The sequence below is a fragment of the Takifugu rubripes genome, chromosome 3 (genome assembly GCF_901000725.2).
Source record: "Takifugu rubripes chromosome 3, fTakRub1.2, whole genome shotgun sequence".
In the NCBI taxonomy this organism is placed as follows: Eukaryota; Metazoa; Chordata; class Actinopteri; order Tetraodontiformes; family Tetraodontidae; genus Takifugu; species Takifugu rubripes.
This window is the reverse complement of record NC_042287.1, coordinates 6,056,780-6,073,508: the sequence shown is the minus strand read 5'-3', so window position 1 is coordinate 6,073,508 and position 16,729 is coordinate 6,056,780. Positions and strand designations below refer to the sequence as shown.

The window sequence follows — 16,729 nt, the reverse complement described above, 5'->3', positions numbered from 1 at the left end:
GAACAGGGAAGGCAGAAGAAGCAGATTTGTTCCCTCAGGTTCTGCAGCTGAGCACAAATGATTAGACAGTAAACGCGTCCCAACAGGACGGCCTGGTGAGAACCACTGAAGACAAGGTGCGAGACCAAGAAACCACAGGAGGAAAACTGGGAACCTGAACCAGAAACGTCCCCTTGGGAAAAACTATCCAGCTGGAGAAAGTTACTCAGCTCGAACACCGCCGTGAGGTCCCACAGGAGAGACGGAGAGAGACTTTGTTGCGTGTTGGTGGAAGAGCAGGTGTGGGGATAAACATTCAAGATCCACCAGGTCGGATTCAACAATCGGCGAAACTCAAGCCAGTTTCACTTCCGAATGAAAAGAAGCTTCACACAAAGGAAAACAGACCGAGGGCGAAGGAGAGACTGAGGAGCAGAGGAGTGTGCTGCCTCGTCACTGAAATATTCCAAAAACAAGTCACAATCCGAGGTTTGAATTTAGAATTTTATTAGTAAAGGTCCCTCATTCTTGAATCTACCAAGCATCTCGAATGCAACCCTACAGATCTCCCCACCCCCAGAATAAAACGTCATTTGCACCCACAACAACGAAGGTTTAAATACTATAAAAATAAATCAACTGCACAAAATAATAGGCGGTTTTGTACGTCATCATTTCTATGGCAGACATGTACATTTATATAACATCGGGTCCAGGAGGGAGGGGGGGATCCAGGCGTGTTCTGCAGACAGACCCGACGCTCAAAGCAAGAGAGAACTCAGAACCGGGTCATAGTTTTTGATCTGTGCGTGTGACATCAGCAGTCAGATGGTGTATTAGTCCCGGTTAAATGCGGTCAGCAGTGGTTCTGATTTGTGTTCAAGCACATAAAAGAAAGAGCTGCAGAAAGAATAGTGTACAACTGCAAATGTCATAAATAACTCGCATAAATTACAAAGAAGGGGTAAACAAGTAGACATAGAGGTAAAGCTCACAAAGATACAAATTAAAGGTTGGTCCAAAAGTGTGTTACAGGACTGTGTGGTGGCAACGACTCCAGCAAGTTACGAAAATATGCATTTATTAGGATTATATTAAGATACAGGAACAGGAAACGGATCAGAGCCACATTCAGGGTGAGAGGGTGTGTTTGAGGAGGCTGGATGGTGAGGGTAGCTCCTGAAGCAAAGTTACATCAACATTACCAAGATCACGCACTTTACAATGCCTATCGAAAAATAGCATCTGTATGTTCTCCACAAAAGCCCTTAAAAACTAGTCATATTCTGTCTGGGAAAGAAGGAAACCTCATGGAGCTTGATGCGCCGACACTTTCTGTAGTGAAGAAATAAACTGCAGCTTCGATGGTGGACGATGAAAGAATATTTCCTGATAAGACGAGTTTTCCGCGCTCGTAAAAATCCATCCGATACTCGGACGGTCCGGCTCTGGAGGAATGAGTGAAATACAGAGCAGGAAAAAAAAAGGCAGAGCGGAGACACGCGGGAGGTCTGGTCAGGTTCTGAACACGAGGCTCGAAAATACTTGACATCATCGGTCCGGCGTCGCCCACAGCTCCTCTTCCCTCGACGCCGTCGTCACGTTTCAACGCAGCGTTCTGTTGGAGTCTGTTTGTTTTAGTCACTTGGACTTTACATCATCACCCTCGGACCCTCTGGCCTGATCAATCAGCCATCCAGTCAAATCCAAGCTGGCAGAACTCCCCACGGCGCAATATTCGATATCGCCCGTCGTATCACATCGACGCCACTGGATGATTAACATCAAAGGCAAAATTTCATCAAATGTCTATAATAAACTAATATAAGTGACTATTTATACAGTCAGCTGATTCATCTGCTTCATGGGAATCGAGCCTATTTAACTTCCACACACATTTTATAAGCTTTTTACACTTTTTCCCCCATTGATAAGGCAAATTTAATAAAAGCACGTTGGGGTTTGGTCAGCAGAGGAGCCACTTCTGGGCTCCTCAGTCCCGCCGTGACGTCTGTGGGCAGGAGCAGAATGCTGGGCCGAGTAATAGCAAACACTCCGAGCCAAGAAATAAGTTAAACAAAGAGGCCGATGCAACATTTAATCCGTCCTCATTCAAAGGGACATTGACTCTGCATACAGGTGTCTGTAAAGGCTGTGATTTTACTGTTTCAAATGTGCTCTTCTAGCTCGTCTTTCTTGGGGAATCCCACCAACGACTGTTTCAAAGTGTTGCTGTCCAGATGTGGAGAGGTAAAGAAGGAACGGGAACAGTGAACTGAGCACTGCTGACTCTGTGGAAACATTTGCTGGCCTGGATTCGGAGGTGTGGCCATGCTAATGAGGAGCAGGCCGATGTCAAGGGGAACCTGAGGAGCAGGACTGTGGATTGTTGGGAGCTGTAACAGAGCTGCCCCTGATGCGTCATCGCTTTTAAAGGAAGGCGGGCGTGCAGAGTGGAACGGTGGTTCACGCTCATCGTGGATGACCAGCACGGGTTGAGGCTAATCAAGCTGGTTGTCAGTAGATTTCTGGCAGGTTTTGGTAGTTCCTACTGAAATAGCCACCAGTGTAGAGCCAGTCCTGGGAGCCAGTGTGTGTGTTGGTGCCCAGCTTGAACCACCTGAATGACACCAAGGCAGATTAAAACCAGCAGAATTCACAAACTTTGTACTGTCTCTATATTTACCTCTAATGATTTCTGCCCAAACCAGAACCTACAACTGTTTCTGAAGTTAGATCAAGTCAAACCAAACACATCTACATCTCTGTACCGCGTTGAGTCACAGGAATAGGAGTGCACCCATGCTGCTGCATGCTATCCCACCTTGTGGACCACTCCTCATCATTCTTGGCTCTCTCCTTTCTGGCTGCTCTCTGTTTCTCCTCCAGTCTCTCCTTCTCCGTACTGGCCTCATCTACAAACGCAAAATAACGTCATGCATCCAGCAGGGGGCGCTTCAGGTGTATTAGGTGGGAGTTGCGGCCAAATGGAGACAAAGAGATTTTTCATTACTCATGTTTCCATTCTCCATGGCTCTGATATCCGGTCTGAAGCGAGAGTCAGTTGGAGCCAGGACGGCCTCCATGCCAGGATCCAACTCATTTAGGGACATTGCAAAATTTGTGAAGTTGTACATCTGTGGGAAACAGAAAAGAGGAGGAGCAATTGACGCATGTACGTACGCGTGGGGGTCGCAGGTGTGTAATAGAAGACTGTAACATTGTTTCAGAAAGCCAGTTAAGACCAGTTATTTTAAAGACTAACAGACATATTCAGGAGAATTTCAAAACATTGGACATGTGTGGACGAGGGTTCACAGTTATTACGAGTGTGCTGTGGTACCATAGCAGACTGTGGTGGTCTGGAGTCTATCCTCCACAGCAAAGTGCTTCCTGGTATTACAGAAACCGTCTCCTGGACTTCAGGCATGTCGTCTGCGTCGTCGTTCTCTGCCCCCTGATTCTCCTCCTGGAAACAATCATTTTTAAACGTATCGTCAAATGTGCCAGGAGGCAACTGAGATGAATTTATTTAAATGTGTTTGGACAAAATGAATGGTTAAAATGGATCTATTGTCCCAGAGACGTGTCAAGGTTTTAAAAATTACAGCCAGCATACCAAACCTCTTGCAGGTTTACGGTCCGTCGCATCATTATTCCCCACATGGTTCAGTTATAGTTTTACAGTTTACATCACTACAAACAGCCAGAAAGGCTGCATCTGTGTCTGATGCCAACAGAGGAAACATGAAAGAAATCCGGTCTCAATCCTGCAGAGGAACACGCGCAAGGATTTCCTCACGTTTTTCAACGTCTTGTCTCCCTTTTTCTCCAACTTCTTGTGGGCCTCGTAGACCTGAGGGTCCACGCTCCACAAGCACTCCGTCCACTTTCCGTAGATGATGCAGTGCTTCTTTTTACTGGGCAGAGAGGAAGAACAAATGAGGAGGCAGATGCTAAAATCTAAGAATGCGGACGCCAAAGGACAAATATACCTCTTGTCTTGGATGTAGCCCTCTACTTTGTGCAGCTCTTTACCGAACATCCCGCAGGGCTTAAAATTTAGCACACACTTGTCTCCAGTCCTGCAGGAGACAAGAGAAGCCAGTTTAGGACTTTCAAGCCGTGCTGGCAGATGCAGACACGGGCACATGCAGGACTTAACAGTTTAATAGTTATCTTTGGAGGTCTGTGGTTTGAGGCTGTGGGTTTACCTGTAGTTGACTATTTCGACCTTTCCGCGCTGCTCTATCCATAATTTCCCCATAATAATATTGTGCACACAGCAGTAAGGGTTACTCCACGTGTATGCCTCATTGTGCCTGCAGGAAAAATCCCAACATGAAACACAACAGTCAACAAAAAGGTGAAAGAAAGGATGCGATTTTCTCCACTTTGCTCTGGACATACTTGAGTAGTTCTAGTGTGATGGTGCCCTTAGGCTCAGCTTCCACGCTCTTGCCCCAGAACTTGAGTTTAGGGTAGATGGAGCCATGGAAGACAAAGTCCCCGCCCAGGCTCTCTGCATGGAAGGCACTAACAGGGGGATGATGGGATACCTGCTCCGATATCAGCCTGAAGCCTTGTTCCTCTCTGTACAAAGTGGAAAAAAAGGTAAATAAATCAACCAACACTGAGTGTGCATGATGGTTGGGGGGGTGTCATACCTGATAAGCTCGTAGGTCTCTCCCAACAGAGGGTTGAACGGCTTTCCAGTTCTGTCCCACTGGGAAGCCACTGCTGACACAGCAAAGGCAGCTACTGTCTAAAGATAATCAGGCATCAGACATCATAAGTCCTATCAGACTGAGACATTTTATACGTGTATTCTTGAAGGAGCGTGACATATTCCGATGTCCGTCAGTTAATTCATTACCCGCGCACTCCACCTCCTGGCCACAGCGGGTATTACATGTAAAAATTCAACACACCCTTACACAATTGTGTTCAGACCAAAAAAAAAAAAAAAAACTACACAAGCGATCACGATATTTAAAGTTTTCAATGGTTTTAATTTATGTTGATGTGATGACAAATTAAAGCTGTTCATTTCATCATTCCGTAGGTGACCTAAAACTGCATGTGAGTGCGCAGGTGTCTGACCTGCATGCGTTGCATTGGGTCGGACAGAGAGCAAGCTCTGTTGATGAGGTACGTGTGTTCCATGTATTCTGTCATCCTCTGCAAGAAGCTGAGGGGCTCATTAAAGACAATGGGCATCGTGATCTTTGACAGTTCCTGTGAGACAGAGCACACACTCAAGTCCAGGTTTTACATCTCAGGTGAAAACATTTTCTCCCTGCCGATGGGATTTGTTTTACATTTTTCCACAGATCCTGCTCCTTTAACACAATGAGATGGGGGGGCGTAAAAAAGGAAATGCAGGTTCTCACCAATCCGATGCATTTTTTTAGGATGCTCCAGATACTGACACTATTCCGAGAAAACATGGGAGCGGGTAATGATTCCCTAAAATGATATTAAAAAAAAAAAAAAAGATGAAGGCAAAACACGTGCAAACACGCATGCATCCAGACAGCGACAATATAACAAAGGTCAAACATCATGTCAGCTCTCTGGTTTGTCATTACTTAATAGAACGCTTTGTTCTGTGGCTACATGCTGCTATCAGCATTACTGTGACGTTAAAAACAAAACAAACACGAGTATGATGGGAATGAAAACAGACTGGGAGACTCCAGATATGCTGAGGCAGCGCCTCATTCCTCGGGCCTGTTAGCCGAGGATGGAGAAACGCTACGCGCGAGGAGACTTGAGAACAATGGATGAGGACAAACCAAGAGAGAATTGTAGAAATATGTGTAAACAACGAAAAAGAATGAGCTATGACCCTTTATGGGAGGGATGAAGTCATTACAGAGCTCCACTGTGACCCAAACAGGACCTTCAAGCTGTTCACCTGTGACCAACAAATACGCTGGGCAGGAATGCAGCAGTACCTGTGTTTCTTCATGCCGTTCTTCTGTGGCACTGATCCGTTGTTCTTCTGACTGCCACCGTCAGCCAGGGCGTCTTTGAAACTGGACTCTGACCCCCCTTCACAAGACTCATCTGAATCCAAGCCTGAAGAGGACACAAGGGCCCGGTCACAGCAGGTCTGAGAACAAAGCCTCAAACGTGTACCAACTGAAATAATCATTAAGCACACGGCAAATTCCTGTATAGGTTTGAACCACCAGCCTCTCACAGTTAGAGAAATCCTGAAATTAGCACTTTTCGTCCAACATTTCGTCATATCACGAAATCATATACAACAATTTTAAAACATGACCCAATCCGTTCTATCGTTAAAACACAGGTTAACACATTTAAGCAGGTCTGTGTGCTGGCAGATTCTCAGGCAACCATCTGTATGATGCCTAGCATACCAATATTTAGGGAGAATAAACTGCTACGTTCTGTCCTTCAAGCCTTCAGCTCAGCACAAAGCCTGGCTCCCGAGCTTCAGAATGAGGCTCTCGCTCTAATCTGACAGCCTTTCACCTCTCTAGAGTTCCAAATTTGGTCAACTGCATTCCAAATAAAACCAAATCTCTTCAAAATCCTCGTTTCTGCTATTGGGTGAGTCAAACTCCTGGAACGCGAGTCAAGCTGCGCCTCGTGTAAACAGTCACCACGGAACTAGAGGAAGATGAAACTATGACAAAACACCTTCCAGAACCAAAACATTTCCTCAGAATCCATTTACTCACTGGCCAGAAGTCACATGTAGGAAAAAAACATTACTATGCTCAATAAAAAAGGACACCCACCTGTGACGGCGTCGAAGAACTCATCTTCATTGCTCATTTTATAAAGTCTAAGCCAACGAGTGTTCAGAGCAGATGGTCAACCTCTAGCACATGTTCTCTTTGGTGGCGGCCCCTCAGCACGCCTCCTGAGGGGGGTCCGTCGATGCTCGTCACCTGGGGGACGGCACGGAGTTCCTTCGATATCCAGATGGGAAAGGGACCAAATCTGGTCTGACCGCCGGCGAAGGACAGCGGGAGAGGACGGTCAGGAGTCTGTTGTTTGATCAAGTTTGCTGCTTTTTTGGGGAGCAAATGAGTAACCTGCAGAGACAGAAATCCCAAAAAAACCAAACCGGAACAAGGATCATTAGCAAGGATCAAAGCAAACATACATTGGTCTGATAATTGTGTGAAGCTTGATTCTGGCTGAAAGTTATACATAAAGAAAAAGGATTTTAAGAAAATGGCATGAACCAAGCGGTAAAGGTCATTTGCTGGTATCTACCAGTTTAAACCCTGCTTAGTCTAGCGGGGCTGAATATCACGGATCGCTGAACGCAAACACCGAGCTTTCTACACATCTGAGTGCGTTATCAGGACGCCACGGGAATTCTTGCTCTTTGTTACCTTCAGTTTGTCTGGCAAACACTCCGAGTCAAGACCCAGAATGACCTTTGTACACTTTAAAGGCTCAAACACGTCCTTCGCCTCTGTTGGCTGTGATAATGATGCGCCCCCTCCCCCCCGTAATCATTAAATTAGCAGGTCAAATGTTGCCCTGACGCACACTATAGATCCCTGATGCATCTCCACTTCCTCCAGTCGGATCGAAGCAGGTGCAGTTTATTGTGGGTCGGCAATGTAATTAGGAGCGGATCCATTCTAGTTCTGTCCAGGTAGAAAAGTGGTCTCATTACGCCCCAACGATTCCCTCTAGAGGAAAGTTGCTTTACTTGATCCCCTCATTTGCTATGAAAATGTTCATATAACCGATAGGCCAGAGAACGGCATTTGCATGAGTTATTGAAGCTGTCCGAATTCTTCGCCTGTTCTTCATTTGGTTCCGCAGGACCTCTTTAGGATACAGGCGCACTGCCAGCACCGACCCACTCTCAGTTCTATTTGGCTTCTATAGATTTGAGGGGAAAAAGGGGGAAATCCCAACTTTGTTTTCTGGGAAAGCAACATTTTATTGACTGCTTTCTGTTGGGTTGGACCCGAATACCTAAAGTTTGTGGGTGTGAGCCGAAAACAAATCTGCGTTTGTTCAGTATCACGTTGTCAGCCACCACTTCAGCGAACACGTTGGGCTCCTGCTTTGTTTTAAATTGCTCGTCCATGCACATAAATGCTAAAACATCTTGAACGCAGAGGCTACGCAGTAGTGATGGGACGAGCGACACTGGTGCGTCAACACTGTGCCGAGAGCTCAAGAAAAAACCCCGTATCGGTGCGTGTATCGCTTTAAGAAAGAATCACGTGACCGATACAGGACTTGTATCGTTTGGATGTGCCGCGCCAAAACGTGTTTATAAGGAAACAAACTGTATCGACATGTCGTGGGTTTGTTGGATGGAGTTTTGCAGTTGCGCAATTATGGAGTTTTCCCCAGTGTGGAATAATTTTGATCTTGTGACTCCAAACAAGGGAAATCTTTTTCTCCTTTGAGCATTGTTTACTGTTGTATACAATTTTTAACGGTGGCGCTTTATCAGTTTATCAAGTGAATGACCTGTGATACATATGATAGTCAAGTCAAGAGCCTTACAGTTGCTTTATTCATTTTATAGGGTGTCTGTTTATTTAACAAGTGAATGCAATGCGCCACCTTAGTTTTTACTCTGTTCTAGTAAGAGGTTTGAATTGAAGTGCATCAACTTGCACTTAAAACTCTGCTCACCATCGTCATCTGCACCGTGTGAAAGAGTATTTTCTAAGGCTGGGGAGCTGGTGTCTAAGAGGAGAAATCGCCTCCAAAAACCTTTGTTCCTCAATAAAAATTCATAAACTAGTCACTTTTTGGTATTATTTCATATGATTTAACAGTTAAGTTAACAAAGAATGTGTGTACATAAGTAAAAATTGTAACTCTGAATTGTAACTCAAATTTGCTATATTTTACATACCAACTCAGTTTAGCAAACAAGGGATTCCTTTACCTGCAATCATTTTATAACTACTGCAGGGGTCACTATCGGGTGACCAACACCGTATCAATACAGTGCCGACACAGTTTGTGTAGTGTGTCAATACACTCCTTGAGGTATCATCGTCCCATCACTACTACGCAGCTCATGAAAAAGACTCTTTGACAATACTAAAAAAAGAGAATGAGGAGCAGTGGTTGAGCGGCGCCGCCAGGCTGCGCGTGGCCCTGAACCTGCAGATGGAAACAGACGAAGGGAGGCGTGGGAGCGCCGACACTCAGATTCGGCTCATGTTCACGGAGAGATGGTTGCTCAGGTCCCTGGGATCATACCAGTCATGTTACAACAGGGCTGTTACGTAACCGTGACGGGCACGGTGGAGCCATGCACGCACCACCAGAACGCTCCTCCTCTCTGAGGACAGTAGCCAATCAGGAGCGACCGCAACCTTCCAGCAGTCTGTGATGAAGAGACAAACCCAAAGATGCACGGAAATAGGATGGGATGGTCTGATTGATGTCTCCATAGCAACGATCGGCAGCATAAACTTAGTGCCACAAGCTGAATTCATACTAATCATCAATTTCTCATTTGTCTATTTATAAAAGTACGATTTATAATGAAGACATCAGTGTTGCCTGTTAGACTAGCAAGCTAGGTGCTATCTAGAGATAAGATAATTAGCTTTATAAGATACTTTTGAGAAAAAGTTGAACTTGTGGACAGGTTTAAAGGTTTCGATCAATGTCGTCCCTCCTCACACCATAAACACGCCGCGAGCTTCACCAGGGCAGACCGACAATACGGGAAATTTCCAGTTAGAGCTCAAATCGTTTATTATTTGTCTGTTCAACTGTTGGAAGAGTCTTGACGATCAATCTTTCCCCTTTGACCCGGGGCCTTTATCTGCTGTTGTTGCCTTTGATCGAGGCGATAAATTCTCTGGGAACACGGCGGGCAGAGTGCTGAGTCCGCACGACAAATACGCCAGCAATCAGCGCAGCGTGAGTCAGCTCGTTCCAAAAATACCTGCGAAGAGGTCAGACCTGTTAGGATGAGGCTTGCTTGAACAAAGGCGGACGGCGATGAGAACCTGCTCCCCAATTCGCTTCGAAACTTCTTGAATGAGTCCAAATACGGCCGATCGTGTTTGCACAGAAGCAAGTTGCAAAACAACTGGCTCCGCTGACAAAGAAAAATGTGGCAGGACGGGATTTTTGGCTCCGCTGAAGCTTTAATCGGTGTTCAGGGACATCAGAGGTTCACCCTGTATCATTGAAAATCCTGAGGAAACCAAATTATCGCCTCGGTTTCAATTGAGATGAGGCTTATCGGCCTCTTCAGGAATGAGTGGGCCATTACTTTGGTGTTAGGCTCACGGTCACGGCTCAGATAGAGCAGCTACAACATGAGCGCCAGCCTAAATGGCTGTGGCTAAAGGAAAAGCTTCTGCTATCTGGCTTCTTTTGGAGCGTTTGTTGCCCAAAACGTGCCGACTTTACACGTCTGGAAACCCGCTGGTTACACTGGCCTCCCACAGTGGTTGTTAATGCCTGCGTTTATTCATTTGTGGGTAAAGATTAGTAATGGCGTGCGGTTACCACATTAGAGCTGCGCTTCAGCTTAACTGGACTCTCGAAACTCAACGGTGACAAGAGATCAGCAGATTCTGAAATTGTGTCAAAGTCATCGTGTCTTTTTCAACTGAACCAAATAATGGACTGTGTTTTTATATTGTTGGTCAAAACAGGCGCAGTCAGGCAGCTCTCAGGTGGCAGAGCTTTGGCTCTGACCCGTGCTCCAGGGCACACAGGCACTGGGCAGCAAACTCACAACCTGCTGGGCCATCGTCTAGGTTTAGAGGTTTGAGGGTCCTCCAACTCTTTCTTTTTTGGGTGTGTGGGGGGGGGGGGGGGGGGGGGGGGGGGGGGGACCCAGAGGATTCACGGCCATTGTCTGGATGCCAGTTAAAGTCTTGTTTGATTGATGTGTGATTAGAAACACACAGACTCTTCCTTCAAGCTATTATTTAGGTTCAACTTGCAAATTCCTGCTTTTGTGAAGACCCTAAACTATGCTCAAAGTACTGGTTCCTAAAGTTTATTTGTATTAAAGGTTCACCCGCTGCTTGCTAAATAAACACTTCCTATATGACAATAGAGAAACCCCGTATGAAACAGGCTCCTGCATAAATAAACATGTCCCAGAAATTATATATAGAGTTTCCCTGTTGCCTGGCTGGTTGCCTATAGCGTTACCTCACACTCTGCCTTACCCCCACGGAGCAACACATGACTGATTTTGAATGGACTAAAATCTATTAAAAAACCTTTCAAGAATCTAATCTAAAGTGTTGATTCATTCATTAGGAATTGCTGCCACAGGAAATGACATGGGGAATAGAAATAGACAATAATACCACCCTAATTTAGAAACAACCGGAACATGGTTGCAAAATAACTGACATCTGTAGCCGGGCTGATGTTCCATCTGCTTTAACGCGCGCTGCTATGCCGCCGTTGCAACATTCCTCACTGCCATGCTGAAACCCGGTCTTCACCGCCTCTTGCAAAATGTTTTTCCTGTTCCCCAATATTGCACAGAATCACTCAAACGTGCACGTGACAGCACTGAAGTATCCCTCTGCGTGTTTGCTGAAGAAAAGCACAGCAAAACAAACAACACGTCGGCAGAACGCCGTTGTCTCGCCACAACGCCGCCGCTCGGCTCCTGGTTGGAATGGAAAACAAGCCGTTCGCTTGGCCCTCTCCGATGCAAACCTGCGCCATGGCAACGGCATAAAGGGGCAATTAAAACACCTTTGGGATGAAGGTACAATAAAATGACAACAGCCAGAAGTCCTTGGAGAGGTGTCTGGTGTAATGTTCCAATGAATTCACCAAAAGCACACCTTCCTGTGGACACACAACAACAACTACGAAACACACAAAGCAGCCAGAAAACGAGGATTACTAGTGTCCTGTTGGGCTTCAGCGTCCAAGAACAAAAAGAAAAAAGAAATCCAGGGACTCTGGCTCAGGATGAATTGTCAATATTTGTAATTTTCCCAATTGTGACTACACTGCAGTGTTCCCAAACCGGTCAAAGTACATTATGTATCATCACACATTAGTCTAGAGGGCCCTCAAAAAAAAAAAGCTGCCCCTCAAGGATACTTTTATCACTGAGAGGAGACAGGCTGCAAGTGCGAATGTGGTGTCAATGACCTAAAGTACACCGACATGGAGCCTGAGCTTTGCTACACTCTGAATGACAGATCTAAAGGAGATGCAGGAGACAAAACAGGCCGAGGAACATTCCCAGTCGGTGCGGTGAGACAGTGAGATGCGATAGGAAGGGAACATTTACACTCTAACAACGGGGGTCGAGCCGGGAGCTCCTCTACAGATCTGATCTCAACTCTTTTAAGTGTGGATTTTACACCGTGCTTTCCCGGATTTCCCAATCCCGCATGCATTGCTGGCGAACAAGTGGTGGACAGCAAATAAGTCGCTTAAGACCGATGTTCATAACATTTTCGTTCCTTTCAGCGTGGAGCTAAATCCCAACGATAACCCATCACCGATGCTAACGCACTGTGTAGCATTAGCAATTCGGCTTCAAATTTCAACTGGACGACATTAACTCAGGCCGGCTTTAAGACAACACATTATAGACCCACAAACGTTGTTGTTTCCAATGACACACCTTGCTGATAACTTGCAACTAAGACCGGACGCCAGGGAGCTTTTTGACAGCTGGCATTATCATTAGCGAGTTGGCTAAAACAAACCCAGGCTAACTAGCGCATCGAGCAAACTTTCTCGTATCTTAAAAGGCAGACGGAAAAATATCGCTTTCAACTCAGAGTACAAGGTAGAAAACAGAAATCAGCAGTTTACCTCCGTGATATGTGTAGAGTGAATATTTTTGACAGCTCCACAGAGAGATGAGGGGAATTTGGTGTGAAGATTGACACAGAAGCGGAAGTCAGTATCCATCGGGGCGTGGCTACGCGAAGGACGGTTTGAGCACAGCCAATCACAGGTAAGCTTTGTGCCGCTGAACCAATCAGAAGGCAGCTCATGGCCCGTGGCGGAGGCTCGGGGAGGAAGCAATTATCCACGAGGACTGATCATTCCTGCTTCAATGATCAAGATAGAAAGCTCAAAGTTAAACGCCATCATAAAAACACAAATAAATGTGTGTGAATATAAAAAATAATGTCACTTGAATGATCTTTGTCTTAATGATTGTGTAAATCATGTAAACTAGTCGCAGTGTATTAGATTAGGATCACACTGCTTGGGTTGTTCATTTGTGTATTTACTTTGTTTTTAAAAAATGCTTTGTTGAAAGGAGGATCATAAATATAAAGTGACTATCTGTCAATGTGTATTTTTTTTAAAGTTAAACCACATCTTTTTCTGGCTCCAACCCTGTCCCAACCTTGTTCTAATCACCAGCTTGGCCAGTATATACAGTATCTTATCTCATAAATTATGTAGTCAGTAACTGATATGCTTGATACAACTGGCTGCCTGATTAGAGACCAAGATAAGCCCGACTCAGTAGAATATTAAGTCTATGCCCTGCAGCTCAAGTGCATTTTCGATTTTTATCTACTTCAAAATCCAGACTCTAACCATGACTGCTTGTGGAGAAAAGAGAATTACCAGTCGGTATTTTCTGTTGTGGGCAACGCTGGACAGACGTGCGATTGTGCTTCTTTTCCCACAGTTGCATAACATCGATGTTGTAATGAGAAGAAACAACAGAGAATAACAGGGGCGGAGGGAAAAGGCAGAGAACAGTGGAGGGGAGGTGGGTCCAGCCTGTCCCAGAGTCACTGTGGGACACTGCTGGGCGGACAGAGGAGGGAAACTCATGTGAATCACAAGGAGAGTTTCGACATAATAATACTTATGCTGTAGTGACCGTTTAGTTAAACAAGACATGTTCAAATCATAGAAAGGGATTGAAGATTATATGCCTTAAAACAAGAATGTTGAAAATGTATCCACTGAAATTAACATTTAACATTTCACACGTGTTTCACGACGCGCTTCTTTATTTTTGAATGCAGGTGCCGCTGTTGACCACTAGAGGGCAGTAGAACAGAGCAATATTCTGAATAAAAACTGGCAAATCCAGCGATTCTTTTATTTTGAGGAGGATTGTTTACATTGCTGGGCACAATTTTCCAGCGAGTATTTGCTTATTAATGACCACAAATACTGAAACATGCACAGTTTTGTCTGGTAGGTGAAATCAACCAAAACATCAGGAGTGAAGTTAAGTTAACATTTTTATAAAAACGTGACACGGATCTTTTGAATTATGCCTCAGACACGGTTCTTTTGAATTATGCCTAAAAGTGATGAATCATATGCTTTTCCTCACTTTTAACACTACACGACCTTATTTCGTTGCGCACCTTACAAAACTATGCTGACGAAATGGTTTAAAAACAGATTAGGTCAGTATACGCTGCTGTTTTATCTGTCTCAAAACAGCAGCACTTTTGCCATATTTTAGTTTCAAAGAGGAACCAATCCCCTCTTTGCTATTAATGAGGCGGTATTTATTGCTCATTTTAATGATGTTTCCCGAAACTGTTTTAGCGTGCTGGTTAACAGTAAAACCCAGCAGAAATCCAATAATCCCATACAAATAAGATCATGTTTCGAATGTGCAGACCAGCCTCAGTTTACATGACTACATTATGTAAGCCACAGATGTTGTTCCAGGTGAGGAATTTGTTTTAAATACCCAACATTATCAATAAAACCTTCACAACATCCATCGAGCCTGTGTGTAGGATCACTGCTGTAGGTGGAAGTGCCATAAAATCTGCTTACTCAGATTTTCTCTTCAATAATGAATCACACTGGTTGCAATAAAAGGGGAATTTTAATTAGATCCTCAATCTGTTTCATGACTGGCCTTTTTTTCATATGAATAAAACAGCAAGCCGTCTGACCCCTCATCAAGAACGTGGGCGTAATTGAAGTGATGAATGCTACTGGCACCAGGATGCTTCACACCCACTCATGTTGATGGAGGGAGGACACCAAGCCAACCAACCAGCAAACACTCATTAACAACCAACATACTTTACTAATTATGAATGAATACCACTCTGTTGCTTTTTTGATGGCCATCCAGTCTGGATATGGGAATGAGAAACTTGCTAGCTGTTGGTTTGCAGTTCCCTTTCAGGTTTTACTCTTTGTCAGGGTCAGTAAAAATCGTCTAATTACAGAACTCGGTTGACTCGACCTTGAGGATGCACTGGGGCAACGTTATCCAAAATCCTCTCTTAACAGGAAGAAACCTTGAACAGAACCTATCTTGTGAAGGAATTTTAGTCAAGGAACATCAAGTCTTTCCAAATTTTGACTTGACCTCCAAATTCCTCAGATCCAATCAGGTATTACATGATGTGGTGGAACCAAGGACAAAATACAAGGACCATCCCTCATTTCCCATCCATCGGCCGGCAGGTCAGGCAATGGCAGAACAGCCAATACAAAATCAATATGACTGATTCAGCACTTTTATAGCGACTACTCATCTATTTGTAGTGGAGTGACTCCCAGGCTGAAGGGATAAATACCCCGCTGAGTTAGATTTGGAGGTGCCAGTTTTTCCTGGACTGCTGTACTAATCCTCATGCATGCAGTAAGACTCAGACAGATCAGGACAACTGCAATTTAGGAAATTCCCAATCCCTAATCCTTAATCCTGGAAGGTCCATTTAGCACCTGTTTGCATTGAGGAGGGTCCAACACTTTAACATTTCTGAAGTCAGTAAAAAATACAAACAAATCCCCCACAAGATTACCACATCGAAGTGCGTTTAAATTCGACAGTCAAACGATCTCCGAACCTTATGGGGTAAAGAGATGGACCACTGGTCCACTGACCGCCAGAAGATCGCCGCCAGGGGGTGCTGTTGTAGTGATGACGCTGTCCTTGGAAAGAGGCTTACGTTTATTTTTAGAATAGAAGCGCGTTAAAGTTAATTTAAGCACATAAGAACCCGAGATCTTTTATTTTAGTCACCAAGATATACATAATAGAATACGAGGCAGACTGTAACCTTCTCGGACAGAAACATAGTTGAATTAATGATGAGTAGCACAGCTGTGCTCATGTTTGCCAAGACTGTGCTCACTGAACTGATGCTTATGCTGAGACCGGATTAGTTATGCAAGTCCCATATTAAAATATTGCAGTTTAGTCGCATTTGGGGGAAAAATGCAGATAATGTTGTGTCCCATGCTAAAATAACTATGGGCCAGATTTAAAAAAATAAATATTAGCATAGAACCAGTAGCATGAAGCGTCAGTTAGCTGATAAAACCTGCATCTTCTCCTTTCGTGCATTAACTTCAAATGCAATGAGAAAACTGACGAAAGCACTTTTGAATTGAAACTTTGATATGTTGATTGTCTCACACAGGTTTGAGTAATGACAGTTTTCATTCGTGCCATCTAAGCACTAAGTCTTCTCTCATCCTTTTCTCTCCAGGCAAACAAGAAGCGAGCGCCCAGAGGTGTAAATGAACCGAAGGCATCGCCATTTATTCTTCTACAAAGAAAATCCTCAATCTCTGTGCAAAAACAGAAGAATTTGCAGTGGGTTTTTTTTCCAGGGTTTGTGCTTCCTCTTGTTTTCCCCATCTACACACCTACGGTGGTGGCGACAGAGAGCTGCAGAACGCACACTTTATCTCCCTCTCCCTTTTCTCAGAATAACGGGATGCAGGAGAGAGAGCGAGAGAGAGAGAGAGAGAGAGAGAGAGAGAGAGAGAGAGAGAGAGAGAGAGAGAGAGAGAGAGTATT

The 16,729-nt window shown here is 44.7% G+C and overlaps 1 protein-coding gene across 2 annotated transcripts; it reads right to left on the bottom strand.

Moving 5' to 3' along the window:
• Nucleotides 1-469: 469 nt before the first annotated feature.
• Nucleotides 470-12,934, bottom strand: LOC101064389 (oxysterol-binding protein-related protein 2-like). Of its 2 annotated transcripts, XM_011621813.2 has the most exons (14): nt 12,781-12,934; nt 6,753-7,052; nt 5,940-6,063; nt 5,373-5,448; nt 5,083-5,217; nt 4,647-4,744; nt 4,390-4,572; nt 4,194-4,301; nt 3,975-4,064; nt 3,782-3,899; nt 3,323-3,448; nt 2,993-3,116; nt 2,804-2,894; nt 470-2,599 (listed from the first exon to the last, which is right to left on the bottom strand). In XM_011621813.2, the coding sequence occupies exons 2-14, from the start codon at nt 6,787-6,789 to the stop codon at nt 2,497-2,499; spliced, it is 1,413 nt and encodes a 470-aa protein (XP_011620115.2). In that variant the 5' UTR covers nt 6,790-7,052; nt 12,781-12,934; the 3' UTR covers nt 470-2,496. The 2 variants fall into 2 exon arrangements, with proteins under 2 accessions (XP_011620115.2, XP_029689633.1); XM_029833773.1 differs by lacking the exons at nt 5,373-5,448; nt 6,753-7,052; nt 12,781-12,934 and having other exon boundaries at nt 5,940-6,069.
• Between the last annotated feature and the right edge of the window lie 3,795 nt (nt 12,935-16,729).